The following is a 19,556-nucleotide window of genomic DNA, read 5'->3' as shown; positions in this document are numbered from 1 at the left end:
TTTCACGGCTCAGTTTTTAGAAAAGATGTGACAGGGAGGAAGAGAACACTTACCAATAATTATGTTACACAGATATGAAATAGTGACTGTCTCCCATGACTAAATTGCATAATAAAAAGGCCAAGTCTGGGATTCAAAGACCACCACAATGTAGTTTCAGCTACTTTTTTAACCCTGTATCTCAGTTCTCCCGGGACTTTTTTGAATACAGAATATTATTTTCTCATAATAATGGACATGTGACAATGAAAAGAAAGGCCTGGTGGTGGTGAAGGCGTGTTGATGAGATAAATGATTTGCACACAAGTTCTCAGCATCTGAGATTCATTTAGTACCTCAACAAAATGACCGTTAAATATACAGCATAAACCCTTAGAAATATTTGGGAATAGGTGAATCCAAGAATGTTAAGAGTTTCAATTTTATTCCACTTCAAATTTACACTCAAGTTATCTCTATTCATTACGCCTGCTACTGCCTTAGAAGAACTCGCATTCATGGTTGAATTGCCCTATTCACTAGACCTCACACCTCCCTTGCTCTCCCTTGACTTTGAGTCTTGTACTTACTGTATCTTGTCTCCTCCCAGGACAATGAATCCTATCTATCCTTATATCAAAATTCTCAAACAAAAATTTCTACCAAAATTCTTTTAGCAACCTCATGTCTAAGTAACCTTCCAATCTACCAATGCAATTACTGTTCTTAAGTAATTGACCTCCTTTATTTTTTTGACCTCCTTTATTCTTTTCAAGAAATATTTTTATATTTATCAAATAAGATTCTGGGAGCCTAGAATATGTCAGAGAACATGCCTTATATTTCTTTTTCTTTTTTTTTTTTTTTTTTTTGCGGTATGCGGGCCTCTCACTGTCGTGGCCTCTCCTGTTGCGGAGCAGAGGCTCCGGACGCGCAGGCTCAATGGCCCAGCCGCTCCGCGGCATGTGGGATCTTCCCGGACTGGGGCACAAACCCGCATCCCCTGCATTGGCAGGCGGACTCTCAACCACTGCGCCACCAGGGAAGCCCAAGAACATTTTTAAAAATATAAAAATCTCCAGCTTCCCACAAGATAAATGCAATGTGCAAAAAGCACACAAAAATTACCAAACATGCAGAAACTGGGAAAATACATTCCATACTGAGGAAAATTAGTGACTAGAAACAGACTGAAGTAGTAGATGAAAACATGATTAAAGAGTTATTATACCTATACTCTCTATGTTGAAGAAGGTAAAGACTGAGCGCATTAACTAAAATATGGAATATTTAAAAGACTCAAACCATCCTCTAGAGATGAACACTGCCATGAGTAATAAAAATATAGTGGATGGGATAAGATTAAGATCAGATCAGCCATTTCAGGAAAACAACATAGTGGCTTTAAGGATATAGTTATAGAAACTATCCAAAATGAAACATACAGGGTAAAAAGAATGAAAAAAAAATGAACAAAGAATCAATGAGATGTGATACAACCTAAAACACCACAACATATGTGTAATTGGAATCACCAATTGAGACTGGGAGAAAAAAATAAACTATTTGAAGAAATAGTGGCCAAAATATTTTTCAAATTCAATGAACCCGATAAACCCACTGATGCAAGAATCTCAACAGACTCCAAGCAGAAGATAAATAAAACTACACAAAGACATAATAGTAAAACTGTGTAAAACTGGTGGCCAAGAAAAAAATCTTCAAAGCAGCCATAAAAAAGACAAATCATGTACAGAGGTACAAAGGTACGGATGACTGCAGTAGTCTTACTGGAAACAAGGCAATGCAGGGAATAGTGAAGTAACATCATTAAAAATGCTGAAAGAAAAACATTGTTTACCTAGAATTCCATTTCCAGTGCAAATGTATTTAAAAAGCAAAGGCAAACTGAAAACTTTCTTAGATGTACAAAAATAAAAAATATAATCACCAGCATAATTCCATTACGAGAAATATTATGGAAGTGCTTCAGGAAGAAAACTACCAGTTGAAAATCCGGATTAACAAAATTAAGATATAAAATACATCTTTTTTGGGCTTCCCTGGTGGCACAGTGGTTGAGAATCTGCCTGCCGATGCAGAGGACATGGGTTCGTGTCCCGGTCCGGGAAGATCCCACATGCCGTGGAGTGGATAGGCCCGTGAGCCATGGCCACTGAGCCTGCGCATCCGGAGCCTGTGCTCCGCAACGGGAGAGGCCAAAGCAGTGAGAGGCCGGCGTACCGCAAAAAAACAAAACAAAACAAAACATCTTTTTCTTATTTTTTTAACCACTAAGGGATACCTCACTGTTTAAAGAAAAAGTAATAGCAATGTACTGTGAAGTGGTATAAGGTCAGTAGAGATAAGTTAAAGATCCGTACTATAAATTCTAAAGCAATCACTAAAAAAGCGAAATAGCTAAAGCTAATGAGTCCATAAAGGATATATGATAAATGATTAAAAATACTTAATTCCCAAAAATGGCAAGAAAAAGAAGACAAAAGACAACAAATGCAATAAATAAAACACAAATAGCAAAACAGTAGATATAAACCCAACCATATCAATATGGTTAAATGTAAATGGCCCAAACACCTCAATTAAATGTCAGAGATTGTCATACTGGATAAGCAAACCAGCAAAACAAGACCCAGCTATTGGGATGGCCAAAAAGTTCATTTGGACTTTTCTGTGAGATGTTATGGAAAACCCCAAACAAACCTTTTGGCCAACCCAATATGTTGCTGCCAACAAGAAACCCACTTTGAAGACACAAATAGTTTGACAGTAAAATAGTAATGGAAAAATATATACCTTGCTAACACACAAACAAAAAATAGGCTGGAGTTGTTATATTAATAGACACAAAGTATATTTCAGAGAAAAGAATATTACCACTGATAAAGAGGTATAGCTCATAAAGGATAAAGTGGTTAATTTATCAAAAGTATATAACCATCCTAAGGAACCGTGTGCCTGATAAAAGAGCTTCAAATTGCATGGGGCAGAAAATGACTTAACTAAAGGAAGAAATACTAATCCACAAGTATAAATGCTTAATCATACAATATATCCAGACATCTGTTTCTCTATCTTTTCTCCCCAAGTCAGCCCTGAATCTGGCTCACAAGGTAACAACTCTCAGACCTCCATGATTAAACTCTGGGAGTCATACCTGAATCTATAACTTGTGTTTGATCAGAAATTTTAGGACTGTGTCCTATCTCACTAGATCATATTATTCTGCTGTTGAATTGAAGAGATTTAACTTTGCCAGAATACCTTGTTTTTCCCTACAGGAACTGGAACTTCCCTGAAGTAATGTCTCCTAGTGCAAGTCTTGATCAGGCTCAAAACTGATGCCAGTCTCCTTTCTCCAAGCTAAAGCAATCGATTTTTGCTGTTTATCACAATATTTATCTGAGTGTGTTAACGTAACTCAACTTCATTAAAAAATTATCTTAAACTTTTCCTGTTTACTTTAGTTCTTTTGCTGTTTTTCCTCATTTAAAAAATTGGGATGATACTTGACACTAAAATAATGGAGAAGATGAAGGAATAGACTGGTACTTGTAAAGTCCTTGGAAGAAATGCATAGTAGTTGTCTGTAAACACTAGATGACATTATATACAATATATATAATATGTAATTATATATATATATATATATAATTTTTACTCCATTGAGAAGATATTTCCTTCTCTTGTTCCATAATACTATTCATCTATTGTAATAGATTCCAAATAGTCTTAGAAAACGCACTGGGTATAAGACAATGTATCTGCTTTGGATTTCAGGGAGTAAAAAGTGAGAAAAGAGTTACAAATAGAATGGTACATATTATTAATGAATCACCCTGAGGCTGGCCTTAAACACTGCTGAAGAATGCCTGTAGGTTTAGAAGATGCTAACCTCAAAAAAAAAAAAAATCATAAAAAAATCAAATCCATTCTTCCTGATACATTCAGAGTAATGATCTCATAAAATGACCTTTTCTCTTCTGTCCTTACCCCTCTCTGGGCAACCAGTGCTCATGCTGAATGAATCAAACTCTCCCACTCAGGATCTTCTAATCAGCATTCTATTATAGCTGAAACCAGGAGTTTACATTTTTGTCTTTCACACTGAATTGAATGTCACTGTGTCGTTTACATTTTTGTTTCATATTAATTTTAGTAAATGAGTATGTCTTATAAAATTTCATGCATCTGATGAGTTATCTGAATTTAAAATCCTGGAATCTTCAACTATTTAAAAAATTGTGTATGATATAATAGTCTACTTTTAGGTATAGAACACTATAACTTTCAAGGTTACAAAAACACACAGTTCAAAGCCTGTGGAACTACATTATTTATATTTGCTAAACTACTGATGTACAAAACTATAATAAGAACAATGCCTTATTTATGTGTGCATAAAAGTTTTTAACTTTTAAAAACTTGCAAATGGCTATACTTTTATTACCTCAATTGAATCTCATAAAAAGCTTGTAAGGTAGCATACTTTACTACTATACAGATGAGAAAACTGAGGTTTAGAGGGTCCCACGGTATGAGAATAAAAAGGTTACTGTGCCATATATAACCAATAATTCATTGCTAGAGATCAAACTTAAACCTTTGATAGATTTGATATCACTGGATTATAAACAAATTTAATCACAAATGGAACCCATTTTCTTAATTAAAAAAAATTACTAAACAGTCCCAAGCAAAATATTTCCAGTTAGTGTTATAAAAAAGTATTTTTGATAATATTTAGACAATGCATTTACCTAAACAAAACTAAATCTTTTAATTAAGGCAAAACTTTAATATTTTTGCAATGATCATGATGCAAAATTTAGTATTTCTATCTCTTATGAAGACCAACTTCTCTACCTGTGTTAACTCTTTTCAATGTCTGTTAACTCTTTATACCACATAATAGGGAATAAAAGGTACTCTTATTCTGCATTTCCACTGAAATACTACAAGGCTGGAGTTCAAATGACTTTTCCAAGATTAAACATTATGGCAGAGACAAAAGTATGCATCTGAACCTATATTCAGAATTATATTCAATTCCACCTTTATTTACTTTTTAGCATTCTTAGACTATATTTATTAACACAAATAAGTGAAGTAGTGCCAAATATAATTCAGATGATAAATACACTTCCTAGAAACCGAGTTTATTTTTATCAAGAGTGTTCACCATAGCACCTGTCCAAAAATATTTAAAAAGGGACTATGAGTTTCCAGTTCTGCTATGATGGTATGAGCACCCTTTAGCTCAACCATCCCACTGCTAACAGCTATAAACTCTAAACAAAATACCAAAAAAAAAAGAGAGAGGGAAAAACCTAAAAACCCAAACAACGTAATATCTGAGGGTGATATAAAAGTAAGCAGACTGTAAAATTAAGTAAGAACTTGGACAAGTCATGAAAGAGAAAACAGGCAAATAAAACAAAAACAAAAAAAAGAGAGAGAGAACAAACAGAAAAGACAAATAAAATGATCAACCTAAATTCAACCATTCATATAATTACATTAAATTTTAATGGTCTAAAAACTCCAGTTAAAAAGCAGAAATTTTCAGTTCATAAAGTACCAACACCGAACTATATACTACCTACAAGAGAAAGACAAACGTTAAATACAAGACACAAATTGAAAGTAATGGATTGAAAAAGATATACCATGTGAACTGTAAGTAAAGGAAGGCTAGAGTTGCTATATTAATAACAGATAAAGTCATCTTGAAGACAAAGAATGTTATCAGAAATAAAGAGAGACATTTATAATGCTAAACGAGGTGATTTACCAAGAAGACATAACAATTATAAATCTATACTGGCTTAATAATAGACTCTCAAAATAAATGAAGCAAAAAATTTGACAGAATTAAAGGGAGACATAGATGATTCTATGTTTATAAAAGGTGATTCTGATACTCAATCTTAGCAATTCACAAACTACTGATCAAAAATTTTAGTAAAGGCATGGATGATCTGAAAAACACTATCAAAGACTTGATCTAACTGACATTTACAGAGCTCTATATCTACTAACTGCAGAATATTCATGATTTTCAAGTTCACATAGCACATTCAACAAAATTAACAGTATGTTGGTCCCTAAAACAAATCTCAAACATTTAAAAATAGTAAATCGGTGCAGCCACTATGGAGAACAGTATGGTGGTTCCTTAAAAAAACTAAAAATAGAATTACCATGTGATCCTGCAATCCCACTTCTGGGCATATATCCAGAAAAGACAAAAACTCTAATTTGGAAAGACACATGCACCGCAGTGTTCATAGAAGCTCTTTTTACAATAGCCAAGACATGGAAGCAACCTAAGTGCCCATTGACAGATGAATGGATAAAGAAGAGGTGGTATATATACACAATGGAATATTACTCAGCCATAAACAAGAATGAAATAATGCCATTTGCAGCAACATGGATGGAACTAGCGATTAACATATAACTGAAGTAAGTTAGACAAAGACAAATATCATAACACTTATATGTGAAATCTAAAAAATGATATAAATGAACTTATTTACAAAGCAGAAATAGACTCACAGACATAGAAAACAAATTTACGGTTACCAAAGGAAATAGCAGGGTGAGGGGAGATAAATTAGGAGTTTGGGATTAACATATACACATTACTATATATAAAGTAAATAAACAACAAGGGCCTACTGTATAGCACAGGGATATTCAATATCTAGTAATAACCTATAATGGAAAAGAATCTGAAAAAGAATCTCTCTCTCTCTCTATATATATATGGATAACTGAATCACTTTGCTCTACACCTGAAACTAACACATTTTAAATTGCCTATACTTCAATAAAAAATGGTTAAAAAATTTTAAATGTAAAAAATAGTGATATCAGAGTATATTTTCTATCATGATAAAAATATTAAAAATCAATAATAATAAGATAACTAGGCAAACCCAAAATTGTAAAATTAAGCAACACAATAAGTCATAGGGCAAAAAGAAATCAAGGAAAAATTAGAAAATATTTTAAACTAAATGATAATGAATATCCAACATATAAAAATTTGTGGAGGGCTTCCCTGGTGGTGCAGTGGTTGAGAGTCTGCCTGCCGATGCAGGTGACGCGGGTTCGTGCCCCGGTCCGGGAGGATCCCACATGCCGCAGAGCGGCTGGGCCCGTGAGCCATGGCCACTGAGCCTACGCGTCCGGATCCTGTGCTCCGCAACGGGAGAGGCCAAAACACTGAGAGGCCCGCGTACCGCAAAAAAAATAAAAAGTAAAAAAATTTGTGGAATGCAAGGAAAGTGGTGCAGCGATAGCTTAAAATGCCTACATTATGAGGGTTCTACCTTAAGAAATTACAAATAGAAGTGCAAATTATGACTTCAGTATAAGAAAGAAAATAGTCAAGAGCAAATATGAAAGAAAAAAAGATAGATAGTAGAAACAATCATTAGTGTTAAAAGCTCTTTCTTTGACCAGATCAACAAAATTGATAAACCCCTACCTAGACTGATTACAAAAAAGAAAGAGAACATAAATCATTAATATCAGAAATGTAAAAGCAGTTATCACCACAGATAACCACAAACAGTAAGAGAATATCATGAACGAACTATGCCAACAAATGTGACAAAATAAAATAGACAGATTTCATGAAAAAATTAACTTGCCAAAATTAATACAAGAAAAAATTAAAAATATGAAAATACCTGTATATGTTAAAGAAATTTAATTCATTTCAAAAGCCTTCCTGAATGGAAATCTCAGATACACATGGTTTTGTTAGTGAATTCTATCAAATACTCAAGAAATAAAAAATATCAATTTTACACAAACTTTTTCAGTTATAGAGAAAGCAAATTGTTCAAATAATTTTATGAGGCTGGTATAAGCTTAGTTTTAAAAAAGAACTAGAAAAAGTCGCTAAATGAATAGAAATTTATCGACAAATGTACTTATGAATATATGCAAAAAATCCTTAATAACTAATTAAATCCTGCAATATAAGAATGGGTATTTACCCTTCAAAAATCAATCAATATAATTAATGATATTAAAAAAAATGAAACGAGGGAAAATATATGACCATTTCATGAGACAGAAAATTATTTTACAAAAATTCAACAAATAAGCATGATAACATTCCCATAAAACTAGGAATAGTAGAAAACTACCTCAATGTGATAACAGACACCTATGAAGAACCTACAACTAACTAACGTCCTTGCTGGGCTGTACCCCGCGGGCCTACAAGCCCTGCATCTGCATAGCGCCAAGACCGAAGAAAGAGCCCAGAGTCAGCAACAGAGACACCAATGAACAAGGGAGCTTACACTTCTGAAGCAAGGTCCTGGAGTGACAGCCACCCATGTTCGGGCAGATGGCAGGCAGGACATAGCGGCAGTCTTCGCTTCCGGGAGTGAAGTGGAGATTACCAGTTATAGGGGAATTGACCTCAGGTGAGCTCATTAGCTACCAGGGAAACCAGTAGAGGGGCACGCCTCTCACGGCCCCTTTGATAAGAACAATCACCAGCTGGGGCCTGGGGCAAGTGCATAGGAAGGTCAGTCTTGGGTTTAGGGTTTAGGTGAAACAGGCACTGGTGGGGCTGGGGATGGACAGAGAGCAAGAGAACAGCCATCTTGAGTGGCCTGACCATAGAGTCCTATTTTATGTTTCCCCTAAGATTAGGAACAAAGTAAAGATGCCTGCTTTCACTATTTCTATTCAACATTTTACTGAAGATCTTCATCTTTGCAAGAAAGAAAGAGAAAGAAATAAAACGCAGGAAGATCAGAAAATAAGTATAAAACTGTTCCCATTTTCATATAATATGCTCATTTAAATGGAAAATCTCAGAGCATCTATAAAATACTAGTAGAACAAATAGTTGAATTTAACAGGTCTTAGGATACCAAGGTTAACATTAAAAAATCAGTTTGTTTGCAGCAAACAGCTGGGAAATAAATTTAAAGAATAATTCATATATATATGTTTTAGGACTTACTCTAACAAAAATATTCAAAAACTCAAGACCTTTACATTGAAAACTATAAAATATTGCTGAGAGAAATTAAACAAGAAATTCAAAAATACACAGTATATTGTTTGAGAATTAACTCAATAAAGCTCTTTTCAAAACTCAACAACTTGTACACTTTATATATGCACAGTTCATTATCTATAAAAATATCTCCACAAAGATAAAAAGATAAAGTGATTGATGGATAGATTGATCAATAGACTGGCAGACAGTAAATATTAAGTTTTTTTAAAAAAGGGACCTGATTTCAAATTAATTTTGCTAAACATTGCTAGAATTCAGATATTGTGCATCTATACCATGTGTATACACCAAACTTGGCATTAGGACTTTTGAATAAAAAGGAGGAAGATTTCAAAAGATTAATTATAAACATCTAATAGTACAAACATTGGTTAATGAAACTCTATGCTGCACTAGGTAAGCTTTGTTTTGTTTTGTTTTAAATCAGGCAATATTTGATACTGTTCAAAATGGTGGTGTATTTCTAGTCCTGATGCAGGTCACAGTACCTGGTGTCTAAATAGTGAGTTACTATGCTGACAAACAAAATGCTATTTGGAACTTCTCAACTCTCACCAAAGAAAAGAGGAGGTTTACTGGTCAGTTACAAACCACGTAGCTTTTTATAGTCTAAAATACAATCGTGATACTTGAAGTTATGGCTGACCCTATGCTTAAAAGTATTACAACTTTCCTTAATTCATTTTTAATTCTATAACTGTCATACTGTTCTTAAATTATATCATTCCCTTTTGTCTATTATATATAGAAGTCTAGATTAATAGCTTTAAAATTGTACTTGAAATACCTTTTCAAAAATCTACTATAAAAACTGATACACCTATTTTAATGTTCAGTAGAACAAATGAAATATTGATGTTTTCTTTGTAGAGTTCAAATGTGAACTTGATTGAATCCTTTATCTTTATAAAAATTAGAACTTAAGATGTGTTTAACATACATTTGGCCAATCAGTGGAAATTCATGTTGAAAAAATACCGGTTTATTTGCATAACCATGAGGATACTGGAACAATAATAAAACACTATTTTTTTTTTTTTTTTTTGCAGTACGCAGGCCTCTCACTGTTGTGGCCTCTCCCATTGCAGAGCACAGGCTCCGGACGCGCAGGCACAGCGGCCATGGCTCATGGGCCCAGCCGCTCCATGGCATGTGGGATCTTCCTGGACTGGGGCACGAACCCGTGTACCCTGCATCAGCAGGTGGACTCTCAACCACTGCACCACCAGGGAAGCCCAATAAAACACTATTTTATATTTTATGTTAAGACATGGTACTATGTTAAAAGAGTTTCAGTAGAATTTAAATACTTATGTACATACACATGTGTGCATTTAGTGGGAGAGTGGGTGGGTGTCTTTCCAGATAAAGTGCATACTCATGATTATCTATCACTGAGACAGGGTCCTAGCTCATTTTACCTTTATCAGCGTTCCCAGCTCTTTAAAACATACCTTACGATGGGAAATTTATTTTTTAAGCATTTGGAAAGATTTGCCACGGTATTAATCTCCCAAATGCCTCAACTTTACTAGACTTGGAAACTCATGGTAGAGTGTCTTTGTAATAAAGAGCATCATTATCAAAAGCACATGGTGAAACAATGCAGTTTTCCTTCATGACTTCATTCTGAGTTTGCATCACAACTTCATTGCCGGAGAGCCTGCGTACTGCCACGGGAATCTCTCTCTTTGGTGTGTGGTATCAAGATGAACTGTCAGAGATGGTGTAATATACTGAATAATGGATAAATGAAAGTCCCCTGACATAAGTTTGATAGCCATAAAATATGAATTTTGTGATTGCCTCTGCATTCAAACTCAGGGACTGACTGAGAGAATATTATTTCCAAATGCCAAGCTAACTAAAATTGTGGAGATTTGCAGAAGGTGCTTCTCTTATTAGTGTTTGAAGAAATTATAGAGAGAATGGGTCAGTGCAATTTTCCTCTTGCAGTGACAAAACCTTTTCTTGCTACTGCATTTTAGCTATTCAAATTCAAATCAGGCTTCTCATCACAAATGCTCAGTTTCTGAGAGATACTGCAAATAAGCAGCAATTCAATCAGGTTGCCTTTTCACTGAGAAGGTCACTGTACTTCACTTCAAATAATATCGTGTTAAATCAACAGGTAGAATCAACTTGCTTTTTGCATTATGACAATTGTTTAACTTATTGGCACGCTATATATGACATATATTCATTTTATTTCCCTCTGCTAATGATATAATCTCTTATTGCACTATGGAAAATCCAGTGTAAAATGAATATGAAAATTTTGCACATATTAACCCTCTCTGAATAAACAAAGTTTCAATGAATTCAGAAACATCACAATAGAAGTATTGTATTCAGTAAAAGGAGGTTAAATACTGTAAGAGAAGTTGGATGGGGAGGGATCAGGAATATATGTAGAGAGGAGTTTGATTGCTCCAAGTTACTGTCTTGGTTGAAAATTCCTTTTTTAAAATCTTGTTCTACAGTCATAATGAGATATCCATCAAGCTTTATCTATAAATACTAAGGGGGGGGGGAAGGTAATGTGACTAGATAATTCACGGTTAAAGAAAAATTGACAGAATATCTTTCTAGGGAAAGAACAAATTTGCTGACTTTCTTTCTGTAAGAATTATTAAGATTAGAAGTTTCCATTGACAGAGGAAAAAGAAAAATGTTCCAATGCACTTTTTCTGTCCTTATGACACGCAGGCAGGGTACATACCAGGACACACACTATGGTGCATCTGTCTAGATAAAATTCCCCAATTCAAAATCCAGACAGGGAAAATGTATGTGTGTATATAGGAGGGTGGGTGAGAGAGTTATGAATTAATATATGTTACAAATTGAAATAAACTTCCAAAGAACAATTTTCCAAGAAAGAAAATAATTTCAAATAAATCATTTGTTTTCTTTAAGAGAAGAAAAATCACAGCTACTCACCTAACCTCTCAATGGAATAATATCGCTGTTTACTGTCCACACGTACTGTCTCGGCATAAGGGCTCCCAACGCCATAACCGATGATGTAACCTCGCACCACAATATTTGGGTTCAAGGGAGGAGTCCAACTCATGATGATGCAGTTGGTCTGGGGCCTCACATGAAGAGAGCTTGGCTGGTCAGGGACTTGAGACTCTAGAATTCAAAAGGAGGACAACACCATGTTTCATAATAGAACACAGAGCATGGTAAAAGGTCCCATTTAAACAAGACTTAATATCATGTTCCACAGACCCTCAAATGACGCACCACTTATTGCCCGAGTTCCTCCTTCTATTAGTTTATGATATGATTTCTATGTTTGATTTGACTTTCTCAGGATTTCTTAAACGCAAGAGGATACTGAATTCCCTCCAGAGGCGCTGTAGCATCATACATCTTTTCTCCTAACAGACTTTTTTCCTTGGGATTCTTTTTTTCTCATATATTTCTTCTTAGGTATCATTAATAAGGGGTGAAATCAACACAGATATAAGAATAATAGAAAGGGAAATGCAATATCAAAAACTGTCTTGCCCAAGGATTATTTACTCTGATTTAACTAGAGAAGAAAATGAATGTAGCAGTCCTTTCTTAAGAAATTGTCAGGATAAAAAATTTAGGGCCATGATTTGCTCAGCCTGAATAGGATGGTACTTGACCCATGGTTTATTGCATGTGCGAAAAGTGTATTTATTATTAAAGGAAAGGAGAGAGTGGCCCGGATTAAAGCCGCACAGACTTTGGAGTGTGAAAATTGGCTTTAATACCAGGCTCTGTCATTTACTGGTTGTGTGTTCTCATCAAATTATTTATCTTCTCTGAGTTTACCTATTAATTAAACTGGCATTCCAAATACTGATTGACACAAAGCTTGAGCTCTGGAAGTAATCAAGAGAAGCATTCAAATTTTTACTGGATTCTCACTAGATGTGAAACTTTAAAACCTTATTTATCCTCCCTAAGCCTCAGTTTCCTCATGTGCAGAATGAGGATAAGGATAGTAATGGTCTCATTTCGTGGTGAGGAGATTTAATAAAATTATGCACCAAAACACTCCAATTATGAGTAGCACCAACTGGCAGCAGCTCCCAGAAAGAAAATGCACTCGCTACCCTGATATAATTTTTTTTAAAGAGACTGTGTTGAAAATTAATAAATTGGCCTTCTGATTTTTACATCACCATTCTTCCCTATGATCCTATCCCTAAAGAAATGAGGTATTTTCTGGACACTGATCATAATTCTATTAATAAATGTTAGTAGAGTGCCTACTAGGTTTGAGGTATAAGGCTAGGTACCCATGACAATCACGTTACAGGAGACAGTAAATACGGCAGACCTAAAACCTGTACTCTTGTTGTTTATAGTTTAATGGAAAAGACAGAAAAGTAAAAAGGCAGTTACAATATACTATGATATATATATTTTTTTGTTCGTTTGTTTGTTTGTTTGTTTTTTTGCGGTATGCAGGCCTCTCACTGTTGTGGCCTCTCCTGTTGCGAAGCACTGGCTCCGGACGCACAGGCTCAGCGGCCATGGCTCACGGGCCCAGCCGCTCCGCGGCATGTGGGATCTTCCCGGACAGGGGCACGAACCCGTGTGCCCTGCATCGGCAGGCGGACTCTCAACCACTGCGCCACCAGGGAAGCCCTATGATATATATTTTGATAGGTTTCATACAGGCACATGTAGCCTATTCTTTGAAAATCAAAGTAGTATTCTAGGAAGAAATTTAAGAAAGAATATACCCATGTAAACTTTAATAGTCCGTTACGTGCTTTGCACAGTTCTTGGCAATTGATAAGTACTCAAAAATATTAGTGATTTAAACTGTATTCAAACTATTTGTGTTCATTATCTCTTTAATACTGAAAATCTCTGAAGGTAATACATGTCAAATTATGTAGGAGAGTTTGATGACTAAAGGTAATATTAAATTTTATTTTTCTCCTTGATGTAATGGCAAAAGATGATGTAATCTTCACCACCTTTATCCATCTTCAACACGCACACTTCTAGCTTAAGTGGTATATGGAAGCATGTTTTTTATTGAAGCTTTTAAACTAGGTACCATACTAACAGCTTTTCAAAAGATGCTACATTCGAAAGGTGCTACGTCAACAACATTTTCTAAAGATGCTCTTTTTTTTTCCTTGAAGATACCCATTTGTGAACAAAAGGGACAAGCTATTGTTTGCCCTGAAGATGCCGGAGATATAATATGCAAAGGTGTAAAAAATCATCTCAAAATGTATATATAAATCTTAACAACAGAACACAATGTTTGTAAAGAACTTCCTACTATAAACCCAATGTAAAAGTAATAAAAAGATGAAAGGGATGGATTAATACTTTTCAACCCTATTGCCATGGAGGCTCTCCAGTGTCCTTGAAATGTAATGGGCTCTCCAATGAATTCTATCTGGCATATTTGATGTTTTTGAAATAATTATTGAAATAGGATAATCTGCCTAATCTTATTTTTAGAAAAGGAACTAAATGTGATTCAGATTTTCTGCATTTATGACTTTTTCAAAATAATATGAAAGCCTAATGATTTGAATGACAATATTCAACATCTTTTAGAATAAAAAGAAAAAAAATTCAGAATAACTATTTCTCCATTTTTCTGCAAACCACAGAATATCCCCCTGCAAGTTAGTTAAATTAATAACCATAAAATTACATCTATAAGAGCTTTAAGGGTACCATGGTAATGAATGCACGAACTGATTCTTGAAGAAGAGGGGCTGTCGGTACACAAGACTCATCTTTATTCTTCACTACATAAAAGGAGTTTCAATCCTAGATGCAAATATCAAACTACTTTTTAACGTGATAAAAAAATAAGGGTGTTGATACATAAGAGTATATGCTGCCTCCCATCTAAACATTTAATGGGTTCTTACAACCCAGTTAAGATAATTGGGCCAGGGACTTCTGTGGTGGTGTAGTGGTTAAGAATCCACCTGCTAATGCGGGCGACGTGGGTTCTAGCCCTGATCCGGGAAGATCCCACATGCTGCGGAGCAACTAAGCCCATGTGCCACAACTACTGAGCCTGTGCTCTAGAGCCTGTGCACCACAACGCCTGAGTCTGCACTCTAGAGCCTGCAAGCCACAACTACTGAGCCTGCATGACACAACTACTGAAGCCTGTGTGCCTAGAGCCCTTGCTCCACAACAAGAGAAGCCTGTGCACCGCAATGAAAAGTAGCCCCTGCTCGCTGCAACTAGAGAAAGCCTGCGCCCAGCAATGAAGACCCAACGCAGACAAAAATAAATTAAAAAAAAAAAAAAAAGATCATTGGGCCAGACGGAATGGTGCCTGTCAAGTATCAGACTTAAGTCATTCAAAATATATGGCCTCATCATAAAGATAACTGTGTTAGGAGATTATTCATAATCTGGAATAGCCCATTTTTACCCACCTACTCACTTCTTAATATAAAGACAGAAACGACAATTTTCCTTTTATGCTACCTGCGTGAGTTTTGTCTAATGCAGCTGACCTTACAGATTATGAAAGTGGTTACTACTGGAATGAACTATAAAACATTTAGAAAATCCGCTATGCAAGGTAAATGATGTAAGTACCCTTTGTTTGAAGGCCAAAACAAATTTGCTATTTAGAAGTCCATGACAGATTTTATAAGTACCTCTAGGATAATGTCTGCATATATAAAGCATAGAGAAGTAGTAAGGTAATTATTGAAATAACTTGAAAACAAAGAACATATCTTGCCTGAAATATCCAAATTAACAAGGCCGCAAATTTCTACCAGAGTCAAGATAACTAGGTTAACTGCCATTCCTGATTAGACTATGGAATTATGAATTCTGTCTTAGTTTGTTTCTAAAGAATATTTATTGTTCTCTGAGTGATGATACGGACTTTCACTAATGAGTAATATTCACATATAGCACACTGGGAAAGTTACCAGACTAATCTCAGTGACATTTCAACAATTACTGTGCATCTTCTATGCATCAATCATAGTTCTAGGTACTGGGAATAGAGTATTGAGGGAGATAAGACCAAAATAATTAAGAATAAACAAACAAGGAAATCATGAGATCTTGGTAAGCTAGGATATAGGATATAACTGAATCACATACGTGACACATCAAGGAAGGTATCCCTGGAAGAGTCTAAGGTGAATGATCAGAGAGCCAGTCAAGTAGCCCTCAGGGTGGAAAGCTTTATAGACAGAAGGAATAACTACAGCAAAACCTCTAGAGGAAGAAGGAACTTAGTACTTGAAGAAACCAAAGAAGGTCACTGTGCTTGACCATAGACGGAAAAGGAAGAGGATAAAAAGGGAGTCACCCAGTGGGAATGTAAAACGGTGCAGCTGCTATGGAAAATAATATGGTGGTTCCTCAAAAAATTAAAAATAGAATTACCAGGGCTTCCCTGGTGGCACAGTGGTTGAGAGTCCGCCTGCCGATGCAGGGGGACGCGGGTTCGTGCCCCGGTCCGGGAAGATCCCACATGCCGCAGAGCGGCTGGGTGCGTGAGCCGTGGCCGCTGAGCCTGCGCATCCGGAGCCTGTGCTCCGCAACAGGAGAGGCCACAACAGTGAGAGGCCCACGTATCGAAAAAAAAAAAAAAAAAGAATTACCATATGATCTAGCAATTCCACTTATGGGTATATTCTTGAAACAATTGAAAGCAGGTATTCAAACAGATATTTATATACCTGTGTTCATAGCAGCATTCAGGATACTCAAAAGGTAGCATTCAAGATACTCAAAAGATAGAAGCAACTCAAGTGTCCATCATGATAAACAAACTGTGTTCTATATATATAATGGAATAATTTTCATCTTTCAAAAGGAAGGAAATTCTGACATGCTACAAGAACCTTTAGGACATTATGCAAGTGAAATAAGTTAGTCACAGTAGGACAAAATTATATGATTCCATATATATGAGATATTTAAAGCAGTCAAGTTAATAAAGACAAAGTAGAATGATGACTGCTGGCAGCTGGGAGGAGGGAAGAGGGAGGAGTAAGGAGTTACCATTTAATGGGTATAGCGTTTCAGTTTTGCAAAATTAAAAGAGTTTTGGAGAAGGGTAGTAGTGATGGTTACTAAACAGTGTGACTGTACTTAATGCTACTGGACCGTACACTTAAAAATGGTTAAAATGGTAAATTTTGCGTAATGTGTACTTTAAAACAATTCTTTAAAAAGTTAAAAAAATTTGGAGACCATGAAAACATGTTTGCACTTGTCTGCGTGGCCACTGTGGAGATGCAGTGTACGTATCTGGGACTTCTGAGAGGTGCAGTCAACAGAGCTGTGTCACTGGCATGGTAAAGAGGAGGATCGATGATAACTCACAGACCTTTGGCTTTTGGGCAACTGGTGGATGATGTACTGAGCTGAGGAAAAACAGACACATTTTTTGGTCGTGGTCAATTTGAGATGCCTGTTAGTCACATATATAGATATTAGGGAACTAGGAAGGGATAGAGGTTTTGGAGAAAGACCATGGACAGGTTTATAGATGTGGAAGCCACCAGCATATAGAAGGTATTTAAAATAAATCTGTATGGATACACAGTGTGACCATGTGTGAAAACAAATAAAATACAAATAAGATGCTATCAAGCAAATAAGATCACCCAAAACTCCCTAAAGTCTTCCATTATCACATTGGAAGGCCAGGTTCTTTACTTTTTTTTTTTTGCGGTACGCGGGCCTCTCACTGCTGTGGCCTCTCCCGTTGCGGAGCACAGGATCCGGACGCGTAGGCTCAGTGGCCATGGCTCACGGGCCCAGCCGCTCCGCGGCATGTGGGATCTTCCCGGACCGGGTCACGAACCCGCGTCCCCTGCATCGGCAGGCGGACTCTCAACCACTGCGCCACCAGGGAAGCTCTGTCCTCATTTCTTACCACTTCCCCCCTTGCTCACCTCATCCCAGCCATCCACAGTGGACACTTACTTTTCCTCAAACATGACAGGCATGCTCTGGCCTCAGGGTATTTGCACTTGCTGTAGCCTCTGCCTGGGAAGCTCTGCCTCAGAGATACCTTCCTCCCTGACCTTCTTCAGGTTTAGTTATTTAATTTCCAATTTCAGACTTCTCTGGCTACCATATTTAAAACTGCAATCTTTCCCTAATCTCTAATCTCTTACTACTCTCCTAATAATCTCCTCTCATGTTTTTCCCCATAGGATTTATGGTCACTTATTGTGCTACCTATTTCATGTGATTATTTCATTATTCTTTGTCTCATCTCTCTCCATAAATTCTCTATAACTCCAGTAATTAGAATAGTTCCTGGCACGAATCGCTCAAGAATACAGAAATAAAGTCTATATTTCCTATAAGGTTCAATACATTATGCATGACTCATTAAATATAAAATTACCACAATTTTATATAACTCTCTCCATAACATTTTTAAGAAAAAAAATGGAATAACATTTTTTAACTTTGATGATGAAACGAGATGAAAATATAGTTATTAATGTCATTTTCTCCTAGTCACCAGCAAGATTGGTCTCCTCTGGCTCCTGCTAACGAAAATGACTGCGGCTGTGTACCGTCTGCTGTGGATACGGCACTGCCAAGTAGTGTCAGGCAGCTGGTACTTTTGACAAATACATGTTTATTCTTTATTTAGTATGCTGCATTTTATGGTTCCTTTTGTTAGAGTTTTGCTCCAGTCCTTAACAGCTTATATTTCTTTACAGAGAGTTACAGAAGGCAATTGACATACCCACACTCTGTCTTTCTAGACAGGTCTGGTACATACTAATGTGTTCATTTCTACTGGCAGGGCCTGTTCTCAGCAAAGGACATCATCTTCCTTAAGCCACTACACCTCTGTAAACTTGGAATGTTGTTTGTTTATTGCAGGGGACAATCACTTCTATTCATCATTTAATTCGACTGTGTTATTCTGTTTTATTTTTTGCAGTTCTACTCCTACCATTTTCTCAGACTTAACTTTTTAATATAGTTTTAAAATTTACACGCAGCAAATTCACTCAGTGGTACTCAGTTCATGTATCCAGCATTCCCGCCATGGTACAGGAAAGTACCACCCCCACCTCCAAATTTCCTCATGCTGCTTCCCTTTGCAATCATTCCCTCCCCCAATCTCAGGAAGCCTGCTGGCCTGGGTGACTGGTGGATGCCAGTACTGTCCCAATGTGAATAACACATTGAGTTATAACAGAAATGATGCCTTGCAGATCAGCTCACAACCTCCAATTGTTTAAAAGGATGTTTTTGAGCTCTCCATCTTTGTTATACTTGAAAATACCAAAAGAAAAAAACAACAAAATCTTTAAAACCACCCATGGCCAATCTGTCTTGGAATTATATAAGTGATAACTTCACCCTCTTTTGCTTCAATTCCATCATTAGAATCACTGTCAACTAGTTTGATGTAAGAGAAGGAAAACTTTATGTTCTACCAAAAGTACTGGCGATAGTCTCAACACTATTTATTGAATAATCTGCTGATGGAAATATCAACTTTATT

At 36.1% G+C, this 19,556-nt stretch overlaps 1 protein-coding gene across 1 annotated transcript in view; it reads right to left on the bottom strand.

Moving 5' to 3' along the window:
• DCC (DCC netrin 1 receptor) overlaps window positions 1-19,556 on the bottom strand; it is a gene marked incomplete at both ends in the record, with an annotated part of 1,164,115 nt that overhangs the window by 181,280 nt on the left and 963,279 nt on the right. Inside the window, one exon of the mRNA XM_082668331.1 lies at window positions 12,005-12,199. Coding sequence (XP_082524457.1) covers window positions 12,005-12,199 — 195 coding nt within the window. The remainder of the gene's footprint in view (window positions 1-12,004; window positions 12,200-19,556) is intronic.

The sequence above is a fragment of the Grampus griseus genome, assembly GCF_964374135.1.
Source record: "Grampus griseus genome assembly, chromosome: 12".
Classification (NCBI taxonomy): Eukaryota; Metazoa; Chordata; class Mammalia; order Artiodactyla; family Delphinidae; genus Grampus; species Grampus griseus.
The sequence above is the reverse complement of the archived record's forward strand: the minus strand, read 5'-3'. Positions and strand labels throughout refer to the sequence as shown.